The 27676-nt window shown below is 46.3% G+C and overlaps 1 protein-coding gene across 4 annotated transcripts in view; it reads left to right on the top strand.

Annotated features, from left to right (window-relative positions):
• The window catches only part of KCNIP3 (potassium voltage-gated channel interacting protein 3), a 106214-nt gene that overhangs the window by 49594 nt on the left and 28944 nt on the right, over positions 1-27676 (top strand). Inside the window, exon 1 of one of the 4 annotated variants that reach the window (XM_035120096.2) lies at positions 16964-17302. The exons of the other annotated variants lie outside the window; for them this stretch is intronic. Within the exon in view, the coding sequence (XP_034975987.1) occupies positions 17200-17302 (103 nt within the window). The 5' untranslated portion in view covers positions 16964-17199. Of the gene's footprint in view, positions 1-16963; positions 17303-27676 lie in introns of those variants that run through there. 4 annotated transcript variants of the gene reach the window in all.

The raw sequence follows: 27676 nt of genomic DNA, 5'->3' as shown, positions 1-27676 counted from the left end.
GTTAGAAATGCTTCTCAATGCCAGTTGCTGGAAACCACAGGGCAGGAGAGCACTCTTTGTGTGTTTCCCACAGGAATCCAGTTGTGAGAACAGGATGCTGGGCTAGATGGGCCACTGGCCTGATCCAGCAGGCTCCAGCACATTCCTTTTCCATCTTTCCTCCAAGCAAGAATTGACATAGTCACACTTCAACTAGGCAAAAGCACCCAAGAAGAGCACAGAGCAGTGAAAGGTGTAGGCTATGGAGGTAACATAAGCCAGGAGTGGGGTAGGATGGGGGATCGGTGGACCTCGAGATGTTGCTGAACTTTAACTCCCATTGTCCTTGACCATTGCCCTCAGCTGGTGGGAGTTGGAGTCAAGTAAGGAGTCAGAGGGCCACAGGGCTCCCATCACTGGCCTATGGGGAGCCTCATGGGCCAGAAAGAGAGCTCTGGAGGGCCACATTCAGCCTCTGGGCCTGAGGTTTCCTGTCCTGATCTTATTGGTTACCATAGCAGGAAGATGGGGACCACTCAACTGAAGGTCTCTTATTGGGATGACATTTTTTTATAATGCGGAAGTGGGACTTGAAGAAGTGCATCGGGGTCCTGCCAGAATTTCAAGCTGCTCTGGAAGGTGAAATGGTGAAGGACAGGCAGGGCTGCATGGAGTGAGAAGTTTTTGGAGTGGGTTCAGCTAATTAATGGAGCTGTACACAGGTCACCCTGGCTCAGCCATCGCTGCTCCGTAGTGATCAGTTCACCACCCTTACTTATCTCTGCAGCTGTTCTCAGAAGGCAGTGAAGGGCAGGTTGCTCAAAGCTTTTCTGGGCTTCCCAGTGTAAGAGGTTTGGGATATTATCTGTGTCTGTTGACTGTGTAGGTCTATGATACAGGCAGCACAGTAGGCAGGCCATCTCAGCTCCTAATGGGATCAAGCTTGGGGTCTAGTGGTGGTGGGGGAGCAGAATTCCAGGGACTCTGGGCTAATGGGGAAACCCCACAACTCTTTCCCCTTCTGCTCCAAACACTTGGGAATCTGAGGTACTGTCGGGACTCTGTCTGACTCAGTACTTGGAGAGACCTCCTCAGAAGAAGAGGCTGGCGGCCTCTGCAGTGATCCCTGCTCCACTTCCTGAACTCTGCCTTAATGTCCAATTCTCCACCACCACCTCTGGGTCTCAGGAGTGAAGGCAGCTATAGACATGACAAGACATTCAGAGGTACAAAAAGAACACCTTTTTGGCTGCCAGACAGCTCTCTCCTTGGGGGTCTACTTCAGAGGAGGGACAAGACCCAGCTGCAAACAATGATCCAGCAGAGGACCAGGTGGGGGGGGGGGCTATGCACACTCTGTGTACACTGTGCATTTACCGCCTCTAGTGCTTGAAGCTGAGTATACAAGACATGATAAGCGACAATCCATATGTATCCTAGAGTTTCTTGAGAAATACGTTTGATGTGTTTCCCCTCAGACCAGCTTCCAATCAGTTTGAAAACCTAAGCCGAGGTGTGCACATTTGACACAGCCATTGCACATGTGACAGGTGACAGCTTCATTGAAAAGGAGTTTAGGGGGGTTGCAGGTGCAAGGAAACAACCAGGTTCTGTGCATCAGGTGAAGAGCAGCCCTATCAGGTGGTGGAATTAGCATGCTCCTCTTTGCCGGTTTCTTTTTTGAAGGGGGGATTTGTTCTGCCAGAGCGACAGAGTGCCTTAACTCATTTTAATTGTGTAAACCTAAAGTTCTGTTATTTGGATTCCTCCTGCAAAACACTGACGGCCTGACTCCACCCTTGCTCTGTCTTCCCTGGAATATCGTTTCAGGATCTTCCTTACTATAAGTTCCATGATGTAATTTTTGCCAAAGAGGCCAAAATGGACTTTGAATACATGAAGAATTGTGTTAGCTCTAATGAGTTACTTAAATTTCTGATCACAGCAGCACAACTATCCATTGCTCAGATGTCAGGGTTGGGGCATTAAACTTTGGTTCAAAAATTAGAATCATAGAATCATAGAATCATAGAATCATAGAGTTGGAAGAGACCACAAGGGCCATCCAGTCCAACCCCCTGCCAAGCAGGAAACACCATCAAAGCATTCCTGACAGATGGCTGTCAAGCCTCTGCTTAAAGACCTCCAAAGAAGGAGACTCCACCACACTCCTTGGCAGCAAATTCCACTGCCGAACAGCTCTTACTGTCAGGAAGTTCTTCCTAATGTTTAGGTGGAATTTTCTTTCTTGTAGTTTGAATCCGTTGCTCCGTGTCCGCTTCTCTGGAGCAGCAGAAAACAACCTTTCTCCCTCCTCTATATGACATCCTTTTATATATTTGAACATGGTTATCATATCACCCCTTAACCTTCTCTTCTCCAGGCTAAACATACCCAGCTCCCTAAGCCGTTCCTCATAAGGCATCGTTTCCAGGCCTTTGACCATTTTGGTTGCCCTCTTCTGGACACGTTCCAGCTTATCAGTATCCTTCTTGAACTGTGGTGCCCAGAACTGGACACAATACTCCAGGTGAGGTCTGACCAGAGCAGAATACAGTGGTACTATTACTTCCCTTGAACTCATCAAATGGCATTAAAGAGGCAAGAAAATCCTGACACATTTAATGTTGCTTGGCATGATTTACTTATTTATATAAATGTGGTTGTAGGGGGGTTCTGCCCCTTTGCCATCCTGTCTCAAGACACAATGGAGTGTGCCTCTGAGGGTGAAGTCAAACCGTAGGACAGGCACATCCAACAGGTAGATTGTGATCTACCCGTAGATCACTGGACATCTGTGGTAGATCACTGGTAGATCACTGGCTCCCCCCAAAGAAGCCCAAGAACTTTGGCTCCCCTAAAAAAGCTAAACATTTTTTAATAATAATTTTTTCTTACTTTCACAACATACAACCATACAATAACAAACAATAAAACCTTTCCACTCCGCCGAGCTTTCGACCCCCTGCCCTCCCTTTAGCAGGTAATTTATTTCACCTCCAAGAAAAAGAGAAGAAAAAAGCTAAACATTTTAGCCCTGCAGCCCATAAAAAGAACTCAACAACTTTGACCTGAAACCCCCAAAAGGGGGTAGATCACTGCCAGTTTTTAACTCTGTGAGTAGATCGCAGTCTCTTGGGAGTTGGCCACCCCTGCCGTAGGAGAATCACAGTGTCTGGTATGGCTTCAGAGACTGGTAACTCTTAACTGGTGTCTCCTGCATGGTTTTTGCTGCATTAGCAAGCTTGGAAGTGACTTTTTGGGGCACAGGCGAAGGAAGCCTCTCCAGCACCCGGGGCAGACCGCCCTCCGCCCCCCCCTTTGTACACGCCTGAGCACAGGCTTGGGCAGTGTGTATGAAGGTCCTGGGCTATCCAGACAAGGCCTTCATCTCAGCCTCACTGATGTGGTCCAAAGGAAAGCAGAGAAGTACCATTTGGCACCAGCTTGGCTGCAGGAGTTGCCGGAAGGAGGCATAGAAGGCACCACCCAACCGTATTAAGGACTCCACTCTGGATTTGTGTAGGGTTTACCCCAGGCATAGGCAAACTCGGCATAGGAAAACTCGGCCCTCCAGACTACAACTCCCATCACCCCTAGCTACCAGGACCAGTGGTCAGGGATGATGGGAGTTGTACGCCTGGTTTACCCCTTAGCCTTTTCTTCTTCCAAAGATGTCTCACAATGCAGCGGATAGAGATTTTTCCTTGGAGTTTACTCCTGAAGCCTTTCTTATGAATAGGTATAGCTTCAAGGCAGCAGAGGTTTAGGATCAGAGTTTTCCTTCTCCCAGGTGGACTACCTTCCTAATAGCCCCATCTGCCACTCACTTCCCTCTCCAGCGCAGGCTTTCTTGACTGTTTCTTGACCGCTTTCTTGACTGTTGGACCCACTCTTGGGCCTGTCTGCATTCTTTGCATGCAGGGCAAGTCCCTAACTCACTGAGGTTTTGAGACACATCAGCTACCCTCACCTGGTTTCATCAGCTAGTCGGAGCTGTTTCCTGGGGTGTGGCCTTTTCCTAAAATGAACAATATCAAAAGTCAAGTATTTTTATACTGTACTATGATTTTATTTTCACACAAATATGGCTTGTGTAATTGCCTCTGTACTTGGCCAGGCTTTCTTTGTGTTTTGTTGTTACATACTTAGTGCAAAAAGTAATAAATATTAGAAAGAATTCTATAGTTTGTAGCTAATGACATTATACTCACAGTAGTCCAAGTGAAATTAATGTATCTAACCTCGTCAGGTCCATTAACTTCAGTAGGTCTATTATGAGTAGGACTAACTGTGGCTACAACCCTAAGTCCTCAGTGTGGTATATTAAAGTTAAACCCAACCGCAAAAGGGTTGGCTATCTGGGAGAACTAACTTTTCTCCACCCTGTCTGATATGAATTTACTCAGCTTAGATTTCTAAATACACCCACATAATATCTAGCTGCAAATTCTTAGATCGGTCAAGAGATTACCACCTTTGTGTTTGTGGACCAGGCCAAGTTGAAGTGATTGTACACGGTATTTTCTGTTGCCCTTCATGTAGTTCACTGAAGGAGAGATACTTCTGTTCATTTCAGAATTTTCAAAAAAAGGCAGCTGTACTAGCAACAATAAAGATATGAACTACTTCTTGGAGTGAAAACAGTGCCAAGTGTTAAGGGGATTAAAAATATATATAAATTAGTTGGAGAACTTTACAATTTTAATAAGCTTTGATGTTTGGCTGTTCTGAAAATTGATTTGTTCTTGTCAGGAGTATGGGCAGGAGTCAGGCTCTGGGGCCTGTAGTGCTTTGCAGGACCGGGGCCTGCCTCAGCTTGTGCTGGAGAAGCAAGGAGTGGCCACTCAGGTGAGGCCACTTGATAACTCACTGCACCTGGTGGCAAGAGCTGGGAGGAATAAAAGCTCAGCGTTTCCCTTCAGCTCTTTGCCACAGCAACGCGATCCCTGCCTTGTTGCATATGGCCTCCTGTTCCCTGATCCTTTGCCTTGCTCCTTGCTCCTTGGACCTTCACCTTGCTCCTCGACCCTTGGACCTTCGCCTTGCCGACGCCTTGCTCCTCGACCCCCAGACCTTCATCTCCGCCTTGCTCCTTGAACCTCGGGCCCTCGCCTCCGTGACGCCCTGCTTCCCGACCTTCAGTTCCTTGACCCTGCGACTGCCTGCTGCTGGACCCTCAGCCCTGCACCATCCGGACCCTGTTCCTGCTTCCACACCACCATCTTGCCCCCGGTCCTGACGTCCTCAGGCAGGCCTGCTACCTCTCGCCGACCAGACCGTGACAGTTCTTAATTTGAATAAATTGTGGTTTGTTTGTTGGTTGGTTTATAAAACTTCTATACTGCTTTTTAGGACAATCGCCTCACAAAGTGGTAAACAGTCGGGGGGGGGAAGTGTTATTGTATCATGTAGCCCCATTTTATAGCTTCCCTTGCCTAAGAGCTTATGCCTCCCTGCTCACAGAGGAGCCATGCTGGAAGTGGGCTGGCTCACGGGTGGTGTGTGTGTGTGTGTGTCCGTCCGTCCCCGTCCCCGTCCATCCGTCCAGGATAATTTCTGCCTTGTGGATCTTTGAGGGAAATCTTCCAGCCTTTTGCCCTGAGAATTAGGGCCAGCCTCTATTTTCCATGGATGTGATTGACGCAGCAATAGTACAATAGTGGTAGATTTATACTGAACTATCCGCACATAATTCTGCTTTATTGGTTGTTCTGTTACGCTTTCTGAATGTTACTGTATTTCTGCCTTATGGAAGGACTTTCCTGCACAGCAAAAACACGACAAAAAGTACACCAAGCATTTGTGGCATGAAAAGTTACAGTGCTTCATCAGGAAGCTTTTTGGGAAACAAGTCCCTCCCAGAGTATTGAAGGCAGGATCACCCATAGCTGCTCTGGTAACCATGAGTGCGAATCATCATGAGTGGCAAATGAAAAAGACCTCTGGAGGGGCCCCTTATACCCTGCCCAAAGCAATGTGGGCTCTCTCTTTCATTTCCATTTATATTGTCATGGCCATAGGCTGGAAACAATTAAAACCTGACTGCATGAGAGCTCCCGTCACTGTCACTACTTCCCGGTGGGATTCACATATTCAGGTTGTGCAATTAAAGCTGATCTGACGTTTTTACACAACAAACCCACTTCTCCCCCAGCTTAAAAAAAAACAACCCACCCTGGATTTTTTTTTACAACAGGGGAAGTGACAAGAGTATGCCCTGAGAAGTGTGGTGCAACTTCATCTACCATATAAGACGACTGGGCATATAAGAAGACCCCCAACTTTTCCAGTTAAAATATAGAGTTTGGGATATACTTGCCGTATAAGAAATTCGACCTGGCATATAAGATGACCCCTGACTTTTGAAAAGATTTTCCTGGGTTAAAAAGTAGTCTTATAAGCAGGAATATACAGTATCTTCCCTGCAAACCAATCAGAATGAATGCTCAATACATAGCTGACATTGTTTCGTCTCCCAGCAAGCTTTGTGCATATCAATAAGCATGTCTACTGCAAGTGACCTGAATGAATGAGCTGAGCTGAGCAAACAAAAGGAGATTCCTGGTGGGTCGTTGGCCGCCGCCTGCTGCCCTGTGGCCTGCTTGAGCTGCGTGCCAGTCTGACCTGTGGCCACAAGGTTGTGCATTTGCCAGCAACTGTGGTGAAGTAAAGCATCGTTCAGCACCGGAGGAGTGGGGGCAGAGATGTGACGTTGAGGGAGGAGAAATGAAGGCAAGCACGTCCATTTCTCAATCTCTCTCTCTGTGTGTGTTTGTCTGTCTCTCTCTTCACTTCCTTTCTAATGGAACAGAGACCATAGTTCAGCAAAACCAGCCACCTCCATCATATTGCTTATCTTGGGCCAGAGGCTCCAGTCTTCATTTCCATCTCACCTTTCCCTTGTTGAGTCTGTTGTTGTAGGTGAAGGGTTTGTGGGTGGGTGTCTTGACAACAGGACCTGGAGACAGACGGAGAGCAGGATGAATTCTCCCCAGTAGCAAGGACATCCTCACCTGCAACCCACTGTTGTCTCTGCTCACAGATTTCCTAGGCCAGAAATGATCATTAAGCTTCTTTGACTGGATCCACATATCTCAGCAATGTCCATGCTGGCTGCCAGGGTTTCAAATAGGGTGCATTCCGGACCCAACCTGGAGACGCCATAGATTGAACCCTGGGACTTAGAAGAAGAGCCTGATGGATCCACTCCAGGATTCTGATCTCACAGTGGCCAACCATTTCCCCCATTGGGAAGCCCACAAGCAAATTCACGCACACTCTCCTCCTGTAATTCTGTAGACATAGGCATAATACTTCCAACACTTGAGATCGTACATAGCCGTCATTGTTGGTAGGCATTGAAGCCTTAGCCTCCATTAATCTGTTTCATCCCTTTTTAAAGCCATCCAAGTTGGTGACCATCTTTACATTAGCTATGTTCAGTGTGAAGAAGTATTTGCTGTGCTGTGCTAAATGTATTTGATACCAGTTTATTGTATCAGCTTCATTGTGCTTCATTGAGCTGCCATTTTCCAGATAAAATTTCTGTTACCAAAAGTTACAATAAAATCTACCAGCATGGTGAAATTCCATCTTAAAATCTGGGCAATATTGGGCAGGGAGCCTTGGGAAATCTTAAAAGGGCAGCTGTGGTGCCAAAGAAGAAGATCTTAAGGCAGACTGAGGGGGGCATGGAGAGCTCGCTGCTCTCCTGGGCCAAGGCTGACCCTCTGCGTGGTGTAGTGGTTAAGAGTGGTAGACTCGTAATCTGGGGAACCGGGTTCGTGTCTCCACTCCTCCACATGGAGCTGCTGGGTGACCTTGGGCTAGTCACACTTCTCTGAAGTCTCTCAGCCCCACCCACCTCACAGGGTGTCTGTTGTGGGGGAGGAGGGGAAAGGAGATTGTTAGCCGCTTTGAGACTTCTTCGGGTAATGATAAAGCGGGATATCAAATCCAAACTCTTCTCTTCCTCTTCTTCTTCTTCTGTGGCTGGCCATGTGGGGCCAATTCAGACTCTGGTGAGGGACCCTGTCATGGGGCATGCTCCCTCAAAAAAGCACGCCCAGGGCCCAAAGCCCCCCATGCTATGCCACTGCTGTGGGCGGAGCTTGCCAGAAATGGGCAGTTCATGCCAAGGGAGAACCTGCTGGAATCAGACAGATTTTAATAGATTTTAAGGACCCTGGTATCCATTATCTGTCAAAATGCAAACATCCTTCCACACTGCCCAACAGCATCTGCCTGATGAGGCTACCTCATGCTGCCTCCTAATAAACCCAGCCCTGCCTATCACTCATTATTATCAAAGGACCTTACGGTGGGTTCCTCTTGGGCAGGCATCCCCAAACTTCGGCCCTCCAGATGTTTTGGACTACAATTCCCATCTTCCCCGACCACTGGTCCTGTTAGCTAGGGATCATGGGAGTTGTAGGCCAAAACATCTGGAGGGCCGCAGTTTGGGGATGCCTGCTCTTGGGCTTTGATCCAAGCAAGGAGGGCTTTTTTGCAGGGTGGGTGGTGGGTGGGGGTCTAGCAGGCAGGTCACCCAGCAAGCTATTAGGTGCCATCCATTACACTGACTGGCCAGTGGCTCCTAATGCACCACGTATTGGAAAGAATTCAGGTCTAAAGCTTTTATCCATTTAAGCATCTTTAATATTTTACATTGAGAGAAATAAGGATCAATGTCTTGTTTATAGAGCAGCATTTATGCAGAAACTAGTCAAGCCTTTTTCTGCTACTCCTTTCCCAGCCAAAGTGCAGTTCTCAAGAGGAAAGAAACAAATGGGAGAGGCAAAAAGGAATGAGATTTTCAAATCAAAGTTTATTTGCATAGCCGACAGGCCATAGCATCAAAGAATACAAATAAAACAAGTAAAAACACTAGGTAAAAAGGCCAATCAGATAAGCAGACATACAAATACACAAATAGAACCAGACAGGAACCCTAAATAGGCAGAATAATCATTTGAATAGTGGCCCTCGATCTCATTGCCCTCTCAAAGTCTGACAGCCTTTTCTATATCTTTATATTCTGCTCTGATAAAAGGAAAGTCAATTTGGCCACAAGTGAGAGGCCTGAGATGGTAAGTAGGGGTGATAAGATACCGTGTTTCTCCAAAAATAAGACACCGTCTTATATTTATTTTTCCTAAAAACAACAACACTATGGCTTATTTTCAGGGGGGGGTCTTATTTTTTCCCTCCTCCTCCTCCTGCCGTGGGCGGCATTGCTGCTGTGCCTATCACTATGTCTTATTTTCGGGGTATGGCTTATATTCCTTGAATGCTTAAAAATCCTGCTATGGCTTATTTTATGGGTATGTCTTAAAATATGAGAAACAGGATACTCTCATCAAATATAAAAATATAAGCCCTAAATAAAAAGGCTAATCAAGTAGGCAGAATTATCATTCAGATTGTGGCCCTTAGTCTCTCTCAATGAATCTGGGAACCTTCTCTGTTGTCTGGATATTCTGGTCAGATAAAATGAAAAACAATGTGGCCGCTGGTGAACGACCTGGAGTGGTAAGAAGGAGTGGGGTGATAATCTCATTCCTCAGGTCTTTGTAAAGGGAGCAGGCCAGAAGAACATGTGACACTATCTCCAAGTTACCATCTCCACAGGGGCAGAGTCAATTCTCTATTGGGATTTTTTGATATCGGCCTTCAAGCACAGCAGAAGGTAACACATCCAATCTTGCCAACGTAAAGGAACGTCTATATTTCGGAATAGTTGGATTATACAGATATGATGTCCAGGCATCAAAGTGCGAAGGGGGGCAGATACGCTAACCATGCACAGAATTTCTTTGTTGTGGCCAAATCGTTTTGTAGCTCAATGTCCTTCAGACACTGATCTATTTAACTTTTTGCTTTAGAGAGGCCCATCGTTAATAGATGCTGTGCATGAAGACCACATGAAAGAAGTTTGTGGTGCACAGTTTTAAGCCACACACTTTTATGGGCATCCCGTATTACTAAGGGCAGTAGCCCAGATGGATTTAAGTTTAGACAGAGCCAATAATTAAGAGTTCTTTGCCAGATCCGTGTTTCCACGGATGGGAGACTGGCCTCAAGACGTAGTGCTGCGTTTGGTACACATGGAGGGGCGGCAAATATTTGTCTTAAAAATTTGGATTGGACCATTTCAAGGAAACTACAATGCATCCCCGTCCAGATTTGGGCCCCATATACAGTAGTAGCTGCGCCAAGGGTTTTGCTTGAAAAACTTCTATGGCTGCTGGGATGTACTTGCCACCCTTTGTATAAAAAAAGCGGGACAATATCTTGGCGCTTTGAGATGCTTTTTCTCTGGCACATTTTTGGTGTGCGACCCATGACCCCGTTGACTGAAAGACAATGCCCAGATATTTGAAGGCTTTAACCTGTTCAATTGGCTGGTTATCCATTCTCCAGCTATGTGGCCTGTGTTTCCTTGCGAAAACCATAACTTTAGTTTTCTGGTAGTTAACCACCAACTGCTCTCTCCTGCAGTATGCTGAAAATTCTCCTAGCAACCTTTTTAGGCCTATTTTTGTTCGTGATAGGAGAACCACGTCATCCGCATATAGGAGCGCTGAGATTAGTTTTGCAGCCAAATTGGGGGCATGAAATTCTGGGGATGTCAGACATTTAATCAAGTCGTTGATATATAGGTTAAATAAGGCCGGGGCTAGAATGCAGCCTTGCTTAACCCCTTTAGTGACTGGAATTGGGCCAATGAGTTGCCCATTAACGGCGGATCTTACATACAGCTTGGTTGTTGTTGTTGTTTAGTCGTTTAGTTGTGTCCGACTCTTCATGACCCCATGGACCAGAGCACACCAGGCACTCCTGTCTTCCACTGCCTCCCGCAGTTTGGTCAAACTCATGTTCGTAGCTTCGAGAACACTGTCCAACCATCTCGTCCTCTGCCGTCCCCTTCTCCTAGTGCCCTCAATCTTTCCCAACATCAGGGTCTTTTCCAAGGATTCTTCTCTTCTCATGAGGTGGCCAAAGTATTGGAGCCTCAGCTTCACTATCTGTCCTTCAGTGAGCACTCAGGGCTGATTTCCTTCAGAATGGATAGGTTTGATCTTCTTGCAGTCCATGAGACTCTCAAGAGTCTCCTCCAGCACCATAATTCAAAAACATCAATCCTTTGGTGATCAGCCTTCTTTAAGGTCCAGCTCTCACTTCCATACATCACTACTGGGAAAACCATACCTTTAACTATATGGAGCTTTGTCGGCAAGGTGATGTCTCTGCTTTTTAAGATGCTGCCTAGGTTTGTCACTGCTTTTCTCCCAAGAAGCAGGCATCTTTTGATTTCGTGACTGCTGTCACCATCTGCAGTGATCATGGAATCCAATAAAGTAAAATCTCTCACTGCCTCCATTTCTTCCCCTTCTATTTGCCAGGAGGTGATGGGACCAGTGGCCATGATTTTGGTTTTTTTGATGTTGAGCTTCAGACCATATTTTGCGCTCTCCTCTTTCACCCTCATTAAAAGGTTCTTTAATTCCTCCTCATTTTCTGCCATCAAGGTTGTGTCATCAGCATATCTGAGGTTGTTTATATTTCTTCCGGCAATCTTAATTCCGGCTTGGGGTTCATCCAGTCCAGCCTTTCGCATGATGAATTCTGCATATAAGTTAAATAAGTAGGGAGACAATATACAACCTTGTCGTACTCCTTTCCCAATTTTGAACCAATCAGTTGTTCCATATCCAGTTCTAACTGTAGCTTCTTGTCCCACATAGAGATTTCTCAGGAGACAGATGAGGTGATCAGGCACTCCCATTTCTTTAAGAACTTGCCATAGTTTGCTGTGGTCGACACAGTCAAATGCTTCTGCATAGTCAATGAAGCAATGAAATAGATTTTTTCTGGAACTCTCTAGCTTTCTCCATAATCCAGCGCATATTTGCAATTTGGAAGACATAGATTTATTAATTTTGAAATCCATGCACTACTTTTCCTAAAAATAGTCCAAAAATGCTGACATCAACAATAAAGCAACAAAAAGTTTAAAAATTCAATGCACACCATATATTTAAAACACACCCCACAAAAATCCTGAGAACTGTAGTTTACTCCTCGCAAAGCTACAATTCCCAACACCCTTAGCAAACTACAGTTCCCAGGATTGTGTGTGTGGGGGGGTGTATGCTGAGGTGTAGGCAGCCTGAACTTGATTACTAAGAACACCTTCACCCAACTTTGTCCCAAACTAACTAACCTCAGGGATAGTCAAAACATGTAAGAAGGCCTCTGGTGGTGATCTTAAGAAGTGGGTGGGTTCACATGGGAAAAGAGAGCCTTTCTGATAACCCGGCCTTAAACCCCTGACAACCAGATTTTTCAGCCTGGTGCCCTCCAGGTGTTTTGAACTACAACTCCATCAGATGCAGCCATGCTTGCTGGGGCTGATGCATATCATGGTCCAAAATGTCTAGAGAGCACCAGGATAGGGAAGGCTAGTCCTAGTTTTTCGAGAGCTGGAGTGGAACCATTTTTAGAGTTGCCAGTAAAACAGGATGTGATCTAATCTAAGAGTTTTGCCCACTGATCTCTGCTGATGTTGCAAAGGATCCTGGGATTGTGCACTGCAACCTCTTGGGTGGCCAAATGTCTATCTTGGACCAATCCTTTTTAGGACAGTCAGATAATAAGCAGAAACTGTACAGTGCAGTATAGTATAGTAAAGTGTATGATTTATAAAGAAGGACATTTGCAAAACATTTTTTAAAGACCCTTTCACAGTATGAGTATTTGTGTACAGTAAATGCTTTGGGAGGTTTGTAAGAATATAGTTCCTTCAGTAGCTGCTGCCTTATGTCAGGTCAGGCTGTTGGTCTATCTAGTCTGGTATTTCTTGACAGCAGCTCCCCAAAGTCTGTGCTGTCTTCATCTTCCCGATCCTTTTGGTGAGTTGGTTGTACCTTCTTCGTGAGGAGCAGGTGCTCTGAACTATAGCCCCTCTCCTCTCTTGCCTTCCCAGCCAGCATGAGACGTAAAGGACATGAATACAGTGGTACCTCGGGTTAAGAACTTAATTCGTTCTGGAGGTCCGTTCTTAATCTGAAACTGTTCTTAACCTGAGACACCACTTGAGCTAATGGGGCCTCCCGCTGCTGCTGCGCCGCCTTTGCACGATTTCTGTTCTCATCCTGAAGCAAAGTTCTTAACCCGAGGTACTATTTCTGGGTTAGCGGAGTCTGTAACCTGAAGCGTCTGTAACCCGAGGTACCACTGTACTTTATTTTGTGCTGTAATGCTATCCTGTGGAACTACCTGTCACATGATTTCATAATTCCTGCTTTTGTGGAAGGATTTTTTAAATTTTATTTTTTATTTATTTTTGGAGGAGGGGGGTTAAATGAGTTGGGTTTATGGTGTCTGTTCAGCAAATTGCTCTTCTGCATTGTGATTTGTCCCATCACAGAGGTTAGGAACAAGCTTACCTTCCACTCAGTCATTCAGCACTTAAAATGAATAATTAAAAAACCACTGCAACATAGAAATAGATAAGGGGCACAAACCTTCTAAGCCACAAGACATAAATCAAAGTTCCCTATTCTTCCTGGCATGAATAATTGAGTTTTTTTACACCTTTCCTTGTGAGCAGTGAAAGCAGGATGCTTAAATGAGGGTGGGGAGGGGTGGATCTGTCAAACTGATGCTTAAGTACAATCTGGCATTTTTGCTGAGGTGTTTGTGCCACCTATTTTCATTTTAAAATAAAATAAAAATAACGTCTTAATATGTTTGAAATGGGGGCAAGGTTCAACCCTCCACAATTTTTGAGCAACTAAAGTTACAGTCCTTTAGTGCACTAATTGAGAATAAATCCCATTAAACGCAATGGACTTACTTCTCAATGGACATACCACGTCTGAGTAGATGTATAGGATTGCTGTGTAACTCAGAGGTTCACAAACTGGTCTGCAGACCACCTTTGGTCCATGAGCTTCATTCATGTGGTCCACAGCATGTCTGAAAATTGTGATTGAAGGCAGGAGACGGCACTTCCATCATGTTAAAGATTCGTGTTCATTATTAATTGTATTTATATTGCATTTTTTATTTCTTACATTGCATTTTATTATATTACAAATTGAATTATATGGGAAAGAAAAGAAGCAATTAAAAATTAGACAGCATCTAGCACAGTGCATTACAAATGTCGAAGAGACACAAAAATCATTAAGTGATCCTCCAGGACCTTCAGCCGTTTTCAGATGGTTCATTGGAACCATTGCTGTAAAATGTATGTGATTCAGCAAACAGGAGGAGGAGCTGTATTCTGTGCACTAAAATTTACCAAGAGAAAGGGGGACAATTACAGAAAGAAAGGAGAATTCTGAAAGATCCACAAAGCAGTCTATGAAAATCCATGTTGAATCAAAAGACTTCCACAGGGGCAAATGAGGCAGGGGTCTGTCTACACATGCCGCAGGGTTAAGTGATGGGATGCTGAGATGATAGAATTGCTGGAGAAACATAAGCAGAACTTCCTGCAAATAGCCAGCACAGGAGGCAAAGGGTGAGGCTAGAACCTTTATCACTTATGGTCTGTTTGTAGGGAGTTGCTAGAGTTTTGCATGGAGGAACATTCCAAAGCAATCTATCTCCCCCACCTGTTTTTTGAGGTGGCCCTGTCTATTTTTCTGTCTCTTTATTTCACTGCATCAATTGATTGTGGTCTGCTCTGGGCATGCAGCAGTGTGAGGTGATAGAATCCTGAAGCAGTAGAAGGTGTTGTTTTAATGCATGCCCCATCTAAAAATAAGACCTCCCTGCGAGCGAAATGCTCACATATAGAATCATAGAATTGGAGAACTGGAGAGTTGGAAGGGACTCCAAGGTTTACCCAATCCTACCCCCTGCAATGCAGAAATCACAGCTGGCCATGACAGATGGCCATCCATCCTCTGCTTCTAAACCTCCAAGGAAGGAGAGTCCACCGCCTCCCGAGGGCAGTGCCGTAGCTTAGGAGGGGGTGAAGCTATCCCAGTCTTTTGCCCTGGGTGAATCCTCCAGAATGGCACCACTGAGGCTCACAAATGCATGTGGGGGTGGGGAGTGCCAAACTGGGTCTTTGTCCCAGGTGAAATAAAGCCTAGTTTTGCCCCTGCCCAATGGAGTCGGTTCCACTGTCAAACAGCTCTTACTGTCAGAAAGTTATTCCTGATGTTAAATCAGAATCTCATTCCTCGTCATTTGAATCCATTGGTTTGGGCCCTACCCTCTGGAGGAGAGGAAACAAGCTTGCTCCAACTTCCATGTGACTGCCATTTAGATATTTGAAGATGGCCATCACATCACCTCTCAGTCTTCTCTTCTCCAGGCTAAACATGCACTGTTCCCCATTAGGCTTGGCTTCCAGATTCTTGATCATCTATGTTGTCCTCCTCTGCACACATTCTAGCTTGTCAATATCCTTCTTCAACTGTGGCATACAGAACTGGGCACAGGACTCCAGGTGGGGCATGACCAAGGTAGACTAGAGTGGCACTATTCCTTCCCTTGATGTGGACACTAGACTTCCGTTGATCGGGGAGAAATTTTCTAGATCGAGCAACTTCCTGCAATGACTGTTCTTACGGGGATTAGTTTTTAAATAAAGGGGGAGCATTAACAATGTTCTAAAGTAGTACAATTCATCCTGCAACTCAGAATACTACTGCAGTCCACTGATGTCTGCATGCACTCAAAGGCACTTTGTCTTTATACTTTTTGGGGGTAGGATGGAAAAGTACTTTTTCTCCACATGCTCAAAAACATATTGCCTTCCAGTCTCCTTTTTCTCTTAAAACTGAAGCCAAAATGTTCCCTTCAGGGAAAGGCTCATTGCACATGGTCAGGGTCACTCATGCCCCATACATACCATGGGTTTAATGTGGATTGTGACCCCCTTTTGCCTCCTTTAATTCCCCCTTAGCCATGTGGGATTCTCCACCTACTACTGTCCCACACTTTCTCTTCCCTGAATCCAAAGACTCCCGGTGTTAGAAAATCCAAATAGGAGAACTGCATTGATTGCATAGGAAATCTCTGGATTTAGGGATAAGAAAGTGTGGAGCAGCTATTAAGCCAAGGTATGGATGGGCCCATAACTCTTAGGGGCTGGAACATTTGAAAGGAAACGGTATTGTATTGTTTTATTTTGGTGCACCACTCTGGAGGTCTTTTCAGCCAAAAAAGCAGCATAAAAAACAAGACTTGTAGCTTAACATATCACATAGTAACATAACAGTGCCAGAGAGTGCCAGCTGTTAGCTTACCAGCGGGGCTGCCTCCTTCTCTGCTCTTGCAAACACTGAGAGTTTGAAAGAGAGAAGCAGCAGCAGCAGCAGCAAACTGTCCAAAACAAACCACTAGTTTGTGTAAAAACATCACTAATGCTTCTGCTGATCAGCTTGCTCCTTGGAGATGAGGCTGGACCACAGCTTTGTCGTCATGGTGATCCTTCTCTCCTGCATCCTGGACTTCCCTGCCAGATGAGCCCGGAGAGAGAGACTCCCAGCCCTCCTCCTCCCTCCTCAGGGTGGGGGCTGATATTTTATAGCTGCCCTTGCAGCCAATGGCATTGCAGACAGCTGAGATGCCAGCAGCCTGGGAATGCTCTCCTCTCCATCAAGGGTGCATTGCAGGGCGTGGGGGATGCCCCTCAGAAACTCTGGCTGACCCCTGCCGCCTGTGCTGGACGGAGCATGTGCCCGCTTCCTTAACTGGCCGAGATCAGGAGACTTCACAACAATGACATTCTCTGCCTCTGAGAAGAAGCAGCCAGAATCACACCGGGAACTTGCTGCAGCAGCTGCCGGGGAACTTTTGCCCTCCAAGTTTTGAAACTTTTAGAGGCTTGGTTTTTTCCTTCATGATCCAAAGCAGCGACAAGCCCCTCTTGGGTGCCGGCCGTCACCCCCACCACCTTACCTCTCCCCCGTCCCTCCCCCTCCTCCTCGTTCACATTCCCCCTGCCCTGCACCATCCCAATGGGGCGAGCCTGAAGGAGGCTTTTGCCCATCCTCACCCCTGCCAACCGGAGGACTGGAAGATGTGAACCTGCAGAGGGAAGGAAGGACCTGCTCTGCTCTGCTCTGCTGCAGACAGACTGCTCCGGCTCCTGATCACTCTGGTTCCCAAGAGAGCTAAGCTGGCCCTGCGGGGTGCGAGTCGCATGCCCCCAGAGCTGTGCTGCCCATCGTGGGACGCTGGCTGGCAATGGCGATCCAGGGGATGGAACTTTGCGCCATGGCGGTGGTCATTATCCTCTTCATCGCAGTCCTCAAACAGTTCGGGATCCTGGAGCCCATGTCTATGGAAGGTAACGAGAGCATGTGCCCTTGGTGTCCCCTTTCACGGCAACCCAAGACCCTCTCTGTCGACCCAGTTGCCTCCCCACAACCCAGTCTTCCTTGATCCCTGACCAAACAGCCCACTGGTGAATGTAAAATGCTTAGTTTTTGTAAGCAAGGGGGTCTGTAACAATTAGAGAATCTGCTCTCTCCATCTCTTCTCTTTCTTTCTTTCTGCCTGGCTGCCATTCTGATGGAACTGGACATAAACCTTGGAACCTTGGAGTTCTGGTGACTCTCTGTGATTTGGTGTCATTTCTTTGCCCCCAAATAACTCCTCTTCCTTTGCTGGTTTCTATATGATGTTGTAGGAAGCTATTTTCTCTCCCCCCCCCCCTTGTAAAACTTGTTAGTTCCAGTGGGGCTTTCAGCTGGGGGAAGAGACGGATAAATCTACTAGCAAAAACTCTCAGCTGCCCTATCCTCCTTTCCAAGTGGCTGAAGAATGAATTTTTCCCAGGATCATCTCCCCTCCCCCATTTCTAGAGAGGACCAAACACCAATACTTTTTTTTTTAAGAACCAGCCATGGCTTTGCATGTGAGGTGGAAGCTTTTGAGCCCCACAGAGTACTTATTTGGGCTGAATGTCAAAATAAGGAAAATAAAGGACAGGGCGGGGGGGGGGGAGGTTGATGGGCCTTGAGATGGTAATGGTGAAAACATATGCAGACCAGTTAGACTGGGACCTGAGCATGCAGAGAAGGAGAAGCAGTAGTAGGCTGGCTGGAGGCATGAAGGCACCTGATGCTGCAGCATCCTTGAGGGAGTTAAGCAGGTCAGTCTCTAGTCTGTGCCTGGAGGGGAGACCCTCTCCCCGGGGGTCCCTGCATATGCCTCGTTGTATAGGAAAGGCAGGATTTGAATGAAACAAACCATAGTATACATACATGTAGACCCTACTGTGAAATGCCCCTTGGGATGCCACATTCCTCATTCCCCTTTTTGTCCATGGAGGGTGCTTTTTGATTCTGGAAAAGGCGGAGGCTATAGGACTGGAGCTCAAGAACAGAGGAGCAAGCCAATGGTCCCAGTTCAGTCCTCAGCTTCTCCAAGCAGCAGCCTTGGAGAAGAGTCCTGCCTGAAACCCTTGAAAGATACTGCCCATCATTCTAGCTCAGGGCTGGGGAACCTGAGGCACTCCAGAAGTTGTGGGACTTCAACCCTCTTCAGCCCCAGGCAGCGTGGAACAATGGTTGGGGGTGGTGGTAAAACTTACAGAAGGTCACGCTGAACACCTGAGGGCACCAGGGTTGGCGAAGGCTAAGCTCAATGGGCCAGTGATTTGACTTGGTATAAGGCAGCTTCCTGTGCTCTTGCTCTCCCCGCCCTCCTGGTGTCTCTCAAAGCATAGCTAAGCTCCAGACGACTAAAAGCCCTAAAAGAGACAGGGGAGAGGGACCCTCCTTGGGAATCTTCCCTGCTTAGACCAGCTGGGGGGAAATTGGCTTGTCAGCCATGACCGAAGTGTTGAGATGTGAGTTGACTTTGCCCCCTTACCTATCTGCATGGGGGAAAGGGTTGCTCCACCAGAACCAAATCTACCCACTTCACTGCAAAGCTTTGTCGTGGGGCTTGAATGTGACCCTGTAGCTGGATCAGGCCAATAGCCCACCCAGTCAAGCACTCTGTTTCCCACAATTACCAAAAAGCGTGTCTCTGGAAAGACTGTAAGCAGGACACGAGGGCAACACCCTGCTCTTGATTCTCACCAACTAGCATTCAGAAGAATATGGCCTCCAACCCTGGAGATGACATCTTGCTTTCAGTCAGGAGCCAGCTCCTGGGGGCCAGGGTCCCTTCACACACACATCCCTAAAATATCTGAGACTTAATGGGCATTGCCATTCAAATGGGATGTGTGATCAATTATGCAGCCCAGAATAAGTAAGGAGGTAGTACAAGAATACTTGGCTAGTTTAGATGTATTCAAGTCTCCAGGGCCAGATGAACTACATCCAAGAGTATTAAAAGAACTGGCAGAGGTGATTTCAGAACCAATGGCAATAATCTTTGAAAATTCCTGGAGAACAGGCGAAGTTCCAGCAGACTGGAGGAGGGCAAATGTTGTCCCTATTTTCAAAAAGGGGGAAAGAGAGGACCCAAACAATTACCGCCCAGTCAGCCTGACATCAATACCAGGAAAGATTCTAGAGCAGATCATTAAGCAAACAGTCTGTGAGCACCTAGAAAGAAACTCTGTGATCACTAAAAGTCAGCATGGGTTCCTGAAAAATAAGTCATGTCAGACTAATCTGATCTCATTTTTTGACAGAATTACAAGCCTGGTAGATGAAGGGAACGCTGTGGATGTAGCCTATCTTGATTTCAGCAAGGCCTTTGACAAGGTGCCCCATGATATTCTTGTAAAGAAGCTGGTAAAATGTGGGCTAGACAATGCTACCATTCAGTGGATTTGTAACTGGCTTACTGACCGAACCCAAAGGGTGCTCATCAATGGCTCCTCCTCATCCTGGAGAGTAGTGACTAGTGGGGTGCCACAGGGTTCTGTCTTGGGCCCAGTCTTGTTCAACATCTTTATCAATGACTTGGATGATGGGCTTGAGGGCATCCTGAGCAAGTTTGCAGATGACACCAAATTGGGAGGGGTGGCTAACACCCCAGAGGACAGGATCACACTTCAGAATGACCTTAACAGATTAGACAACTGGGCCAAAGCAAACAAGATGAATTTTAACAAGGAGAAATGTAAAGTACTACACTTGGGCAAAAAAAAATGAAAGGCACAAATACAGGATGGGAGACACCTGGCTTGAGAGCAGTACATGTGAAAAGGATCTAGGAGTCTTGGTAGACCACAAACTTGACATGAGTCAGCAGTGTGATGCAGCAGCTAAAAAAGCCAATGCAATTCTGGGCTGCATCAATAGGAGTATAGCATCTAGATCAAGGGAAGTAATAGTACCACTGTATTCTGCTCTGGTCAGACCTCACCTGGAGTACTGTGTCCAGTTCTGGGCACCACAGTTCAAGAAGGATACTGATAAGCTGGAACGTGTCCAGAAGAGGGCAACCAAAATGGTCAAAGGCCTGGAAACGATGCCTTATGAGGAACGGCTTAGGGAGCTGGGTATGTTTAGCCTGGAGAAGAGAAGGTTAAGGGGTGATATGATAACCATGTTCAAATATATAAAAGGATGTCATATAGAGGAGGGAGAAAGGTTGTTTTCTGCTGCTCCAGAGAAGCGGACACGGAGCAACGGATTCAAACTACAAGAAAGAAAATTCCACCTAAACATTAGGAAGAACTTCCTGACAGTAAGAGCTGTTCGGCAGTGGAATTTGCTGCCAAGGAGTGTGGTGGAGTCTCCTTCTTTGGAGGTCTTTAAGCAGAGGCTTGACAGCCATCTGTCAGGAATGCTTTGATGGTGTTTCCTGCTTGGCAGGGGGTTGGACTGGATGGCCCTTGTGGTCTCTTCCAACTCTATGATTCTATGATTCTATGATTCTATGATTCTATGATTCTATGCTAGGCACCCCCCACTCCCATATTTTATTCAGGTTAGCATCCTTGCCATTAAAGGCCTTCTCCTCCATGTGCCAATATGGTGGAAAGTTATAGCATAATGTGCCAGAGCACATTGTATGACCCTTTGAATGGGGATAGAAAATGGTTTTGAAGGGAGCTGGAAGTGGTTTATGCAAAATTCTATACTTCCCAGTGTCTATAATAATCTTTTAACCCCCTGTGGCAAGTGTGGCAAGTTTCTGAAAACCCTGCCAATCTGGTTCAGCATTGAGGAAAGTTGAATCAAATGGGCAGTCACCCCTCTTTTAAACCTGCTTCAGCATTCTGAAAAACTATTCCCTGTTTCCCACCTTTATAACCTGATGAGAAAAAGCTCAAACCAGATTTGCCTCCACCAGTGTCTCTCCACTTGAGCACAGCTGTGGGCAAATGGCCCCTCTTCTTCAGCTCAGCCTGAACTCACATGCTTCAAGTGTGTTATCTCCCAAACTGGGCCACAGCAAATAGAGAATTTATGGCCTAGTGACCCAAGAATGGAACATTCATGTGCTTTCTATGACCCTTGAGAGGAAAAACCTTTCAGAAAATAGTTAGAACCCTTGCTTTTAAGGAAGGTATTTGTTTTTTAATCTCTTTTTTGCTGCCTTTCTGAATATTTGTTTCATGGCTGCGGTTTCCATGTTCAATCAGGTGCCAAGGGCTGGCCTGGTTGGGCGTCTGCTGTGGCTCCACATGGCAACAGGGGGCCCACTCACTGGCCCAAAGCCCCCTGGACCTGCTCTCCTCTAAACTATAGCAACCTGCTTACTTGTTTCCCCACCTCTGGCTCTGGCCCAGACAATGGTGGTGGCAAGGAGGACCAGTCGCTGCCACTGCCTGTTTGCTCCTTGGCTCTCTGCCTGGCAAGCAAGCACATAGCAGCAAGGATGCAGGAGAAAGGCTGGTAATCATGGCAGTGAGATTCCCTGAAGGAGGGAGGCCCATGGAGGCAACATGATCCAAGGTCCACCAAAACCTAGAGCCAACATTGCAAAGGATGCTTTATTTAAATTATTAAGTGCCAGGGGGATTGCTCTTGTTGGCTACCTTTATTTACAGTGGTACCTCCGGTTGCGGACGGGATCCGTTCCAGAGCTCCGGTCAGATCCTGAGATTTCTGCAACCGGAGGTGCCTGTTCTGCGCATGCACGCGGCACAATAGAGCGCTTCTACTTCCGGGTTTGTCGCTTTCACAACCCGAAGTTTATGTTACCCAAGGGGAACATAAGTCGAGGTTCTACTGTATTTAATTTTTAAATTTATATACCCCCATCATCCATAGATCTCAGGGTGGTCCACAACATAAAAATACAAAATAAAAAATAGATAAAAAAGAACAAAACAACAACAACACACAGACCAATAACTCACCCGTTGAGCAATCCAGATGAAAGGTGGAATATAAACATTTAAAATCAAAAATAATTAAAATTGGCTTCAGAATTGAGTCTTATGTGATTTGTTCAGGTAGTTTGGGTACCGTATGATGGTCACTGCAGACAAAGGGCTGCAGAGACAGGTGGGAGTCATAGTCCAAAATACAGTGGTACCTTGGTTCTCAAACTTAATCTGTTCCGGGAGTCCGTTTGACTACTGGAACAGTTTGCAAACCAAGGTGCGGCTTCCGATTGGCTGCAGGAGCTTCCTGCATTCAATCGGAAGCCACGTCGGACGTTCGGCTTCTGAAAAACGTTCACAAACCAGAACACTCACTTTGGGGTTTGTGGCATTCGGGAGCCAATTTGTTTGACAACTAAGCCATTTGACAACCAAGGTACCACTGTATATGGAGAATCCCAGGTTGTGGGAGAGCGGTTTAGTGACTGCAGGCCTGTAGGAGACAATAATTCATATGGCTTTTGGAGAGTTAGCATAAGAAGAGCCTGGCTGCTGGTTCAGGCCAAAGGGGGCTCATCTAGTCCAGTGAGAGTCATGCGAGCAAGACACAGGCGGAGCAGGAGGACTCTCCCTGCTTGTGATTCCCAGAAACTGGCATTCAAAATGCTTCAGCAACATTAGAATCATAGAATCCTAGAGTTGGAAGAGACCCCAAGGAGGGCCATCCAGTCCAACCCCCTGCCAAGCAGGAAACACCATCAAAGCATTCCTGGCAGATGGCTGTCAAGCCTCTGCTTAAAGACCTCCAAAGGAGGAGACTCCAGATCTCAACTGGGTAGTTTATAAAGGGTGCTAGGAATTGTAGCTCTGTGAGGAGGAAACTACAGAATTCTTTGGGAAACGTTATGTGCTTTAAATGTGCATTGAATGTGCCTTAAATGCATGATATGGCTATCCCAGGACTCACAAGATTCCTTACAACACCTCTGTTGGTTGATAATAATAATAATAATAATAATAATAATAATAATAATAATAATATATTATTTATACCCCGCCCATCTGGCCGGGTTCCCCCAGCCACTCTGGGCGGCTTCCAAAAAAACAGAAATTCTAAAATACAGAAATCCAATAATACAGTAGAACCTTGGGTTGCGAAAGTGGCAAACCCGGAAGTATTCTTCCGGGTTTTGTCGCTCGTGCATGCGCAGAACAGGCACCTCCGGTTGTAGAAACTTTGGGATCAGACCAGAGTTCCGAAACAGATCCCATCTGCAACCAGAGATATCACTGTATTATAATAATAATAATAATAATAATAATAATAATAATAATAATTTATTATTTATACCCCACCCATCTGGCTGGGTTTTCCCAGCCACTCTGGGCAGTTCCCAACAGAATATTAATAATAATAAAGTGATAAAACATCAAATATTAAAAACTTTCCTAAACAGGGCTGCCTTCAGATGTCTTCTAAAAGTCAGATAGTTTTTTATTTCCTTGACATCTGATGGGAAGGCATTCCACCGAGAATGTCCTCTGCCTGGTTCTCTGTAAGCTACGTAGTAAAATGCAGGCTAGACAATGCTACCATTCAATGGATTTGTAACTGGCTGACTGATCGAACCCAAAGGGTGCTCATCAATGGCTCCTCTTCATCCTGGAGAGAAGTGACTAGTGGGGTGCCACAGGGTTCTGTCTTGGGCCAGTCTTGGGCCCAGTCTTATTCAACATCTTTATAAACGACTTGGATGATGGGCTTGAGGGCATCCTGAGCAAGTTTGCAGATGACACCAAATTGGGAGGGGTGGCTAATACCCCAGAGGACATGCTCACACTTCAAAATGACCTTAACAGATTAGACAACTGGGCCAAAGCAAACAAGATGAATTTTAACAGGGAGAAATGTAAAGTACTACACTTGGGCAAAAAAATAAAAATGAAAGGCACAAATACAGGATGGGTGACACCTGGCTTGAGAGCAGTACATGAGAAAAGGACCTAGGAGTCTTGGTAGACCACAGACTTGACATGAGTCAGCAGTGTGATGCAGCAGCTAAAAAAGCCAATGCAATTCTGGGCTGCATCAATAGGAGTATAGCATCTAGATCAAGGGAAGTAATAGTACAACTGTATTCTGCTCTGGTCAAACCTCACCTGGAGTACTGTGTCCAGTTCTGGGCACCACAGTTCAAGAAGGATACTGACAAGCTGGAACGTGTCCAGAAGAGGGCAACCAAAATGGTCAAAGGCCTGGATACGATGCCTTATGAGGAACGGCTCAGGGAGCTGGGCATGTTTAGCCGGGAGAAGAGAAAGTTAAGGGGTTATATGATAGCCATGTTCAAATATATCAGAGGATGCCATATGGAGGAGGGAGAAAGGTTGTTTGCTGCTGCTCCAGAGAAGCGGACATGCAGCAATAGATTCAAACTACAAGAAAGAAGATTCCACCTAAACATTAGGAAGAACTTCCTGACAGTAAGAGCTGTTCGACAGTGGAATTTGCTGCCAAGGAGTTTGGTGGAGTCTCCTTCTTTTGAGGTCTTTAAGCGGAGGCTTGACAGGCATATATCAAGAATGCTTTGATGGTGTTTCCTGCTTGGCAGGGGGTTGGACTGGATGGCCCTTGTGGTCTCTTCCAACTCTATGATTCTATGATCTCCATGTGCCCAGTGGTGTGGAGGCTGAAACATGGCATCTTACCTTAGGCCCATGTGTGAGTTGATGGCAGAGGCAAGAGTTGAATCAAGGGCTCCCTGGCTCCCTCTCTTAAGCACTTTTACATCCACAGAGTTCGACGTGCATCAGGGGCAACCCTTGGGGGTCTCTTGCTTTTTGGCACATGTTCTCCATTGGCTAATCATATTTCCCCAGGAATCTCCTCGTATATATTTATCCTCACTGCTCCGACAGCCGGGAAAATGCAGAGGCAAGAGGTATCAGTAACCACAAAGTCATCTTTGCAGCTGATAATAAAATATTAACCAAGGAGGAAAACCTGCTTGCTTGCATCTTAAACCAAGAAACTGAATCTCTTCTTTCCTGGACCCCTCAAGGATGACTCTGTGATGCCTCTTCCCCTCTGCACTTGGCAAGAGTCCAGGAAGGTCCAGAAGGCAGGAGATGAAGGGAGGGAGGGACCAAGGAGAAATCCCAGACATTCTCCACCCCCAAACCCTTCTGGGAGGAAGGAGGGAGACGTGTGTGAGAACACCTTGCCCCTAGATGGAACGTCCCATTGCTGAGTCAGCAGTTTCAGCCATCTCTCAGGGTGGGTTTAGCACGGCGGCAGCTTAGTCCTATTTTTAAAATATGCTCACATCATTGCTGCATCATTGTCCCAGGCTTGCTCTGACCTTGCTAAAGGGAACACATCACACACTGCATCTCAGTTTCTGGTTAAAGATATGTAATCATAATAAATCCGCTTGACAAGAGACGGCCCTCTACTGAGGTGAAGATTGAAGACATCTTTAGGGTGGCCAGATGGGAGACTGATGACTAGGATGGCACATAAATTGCTTTGCTGGGCAAGAGCAAGGAAAGCTCCGCGCGGACCAGCCTTCTGGGAAGCCTACGAACAGGGTGCAGTGATGGCCATCTCTGGCCAGTTATTCCCAGCACCAGATGCACAGAGCTATGCTGCCTGGAGAGCCAAGATGCAGGCAGCAGGCCTACCCTTTGAGCCGCGGGTTAGAAGCTGAGGGATGGGACAAACGCTATAAATCAGCCTTTCCCTATTTGGTGCCATCAGGTTGTTTTGAACTACAGCTCCCATCAGCCCCAATGGGAGTTGCAGACCAAAACATTTGGTGGGCACCTTGCAAAGTCTTCCCCCCAAAAAAACCCAACAACTGCTCCCAAACTCCCCAAATTCCTATATGGAACCAAACGGTGCCTATCGCCTCTGTAGCAGTGCATCTTTTAATTGGGCGTTTCTAGGTATAGAATGTGAAATCTTTTCAAGCGGACTTGGGGGTGGAGGAGGTGAGGCGCTTTGCAGAAACAAAGATGTTCTCCTACTCATTTGAACCTCTCTGCCCGTTCTCCTTGCTGCACTGTAACTAAGTGTGGAGCTCCATCACGGGAGGTGCAGGAAAAGGCAACCAAAATGATGAGGGGGCTGGAGCGAGTCCCCTGCAAGGAATGGTTTAAAAAAGTGGGTCTTTAAATTTAGCAGAGAGTGAATAAGGACATGATAAGAGTTGCATAGAATTATTCATGGTCTAGAGCAGTGGTTCCCAACAGGTGGTCCGCGGACCCCCAGGGGTCCGCGAGCTATGCCAGAGGGGTCCGCAAGATGCTATTAGAATAAAAAATATATTAAATATATTTCGTATGATAACAGATTTTTTGTTTTGGCCGCTTCCTGCATGAGCAGCGTCTAGCGCAAAACTAGAATTAGATAGAGGCAGTAGTTCTGCTGTATGCCGTTAGGTGGCGCTTTACAAACACTACTGTTTTGCAAAGAGGCAGCGCACGCATTCTACTAATGCTCACCTCCCCAAGATGCTTTGCGCGCGTCGGCTTCATTTGTGCGCTACTGCGCAGGTACCCTGTCTTCTCCATTCCCCTCCCTCCTCCCTGGCGCACGCTGCCTCTTTGCAAAACAGTAGTGTTTGTAAACAAAGCGTTGTTTTTCGTGGAAGCTACAGTTCGCGTAGTTAAAAATGGACCGTTGGTTAAAAAGTGGTTCATCTCATTAAGAACTGAAAATTAAAACTAACTGTATACTGATGGAGTACTCTGTTGTAACTAAAAAACGTATAAATATAAAATATAAAAAGACTCTTAATTTGGCTCTCACTTTTTAATTTTAGGATTAGGAATTAATGGGGGTCCTTGTCACAATAGCGGCTCGATGAGGGGTCCTCGAGAAAATTTTGTTGGGAACCCCTGGTCTAGAGAAAGTAGGTGAGGAGATGCTTCTCTTCCTCCCTCATAATGCTAGTAGAACTCTGGGACATCCAATGAAGCTGGTGGTTGAAGTATTCAAGATAGACCCCAAAAAAGTTCTTCACACAACACCCAGTCAAATGCAGAATTTACTGCCACAAGACGTAGGGATAGCCCCCAACTTGGACAGATTTAAAAGGGCGTTAGATGAATTCATGGAGGATGAAGGCCTGTCCTTATTCACTGGCCAGGAAGGCCATCTCCTACCTGCCATGTCGAAGGCCTCTGCATGCCAGTGCTGGGAATCACAAGTAGGGAGAGGTTTGTTGTGCTCAGGTCCTGCTGACAGGCTTCCCTTTGAGATCCCTGGTTGGCCACTGTCAGAACAGGATGCTGAACTAGGTGGGCCTTAGGCATCACCCAGAAGAGCTCTGCTGATGGGCTTGGGCACAGGGCATGCCACCTTTCTCCATTCATTCAAAGACTTCCTAGGGATCCCCCTTTTCTGCATGACCTTTGCTTATCCACTGTCTCCATTCAACCCAGCTCTCAGTGTATGCCATGGCATTTCATAGA

The sequence above is a fragment of the Zootoca vivipara genome, chromosome 6 (assembly GCF_963506605.1).
Source record: "Zootoca vivipara chromosome 6, rZooViv1.1, whole genome shotgun sequence".
NCBI lineage: Eukaryota > Metazoa > Chordata > Lepidosauria > Squamata > Lacertidae > Zootoca > Zootoca vivipara.
Note: the sequence above shows the minus strand (reverse complement) of the source record. Positions and strands in the feature narration are given on the sequence as shown.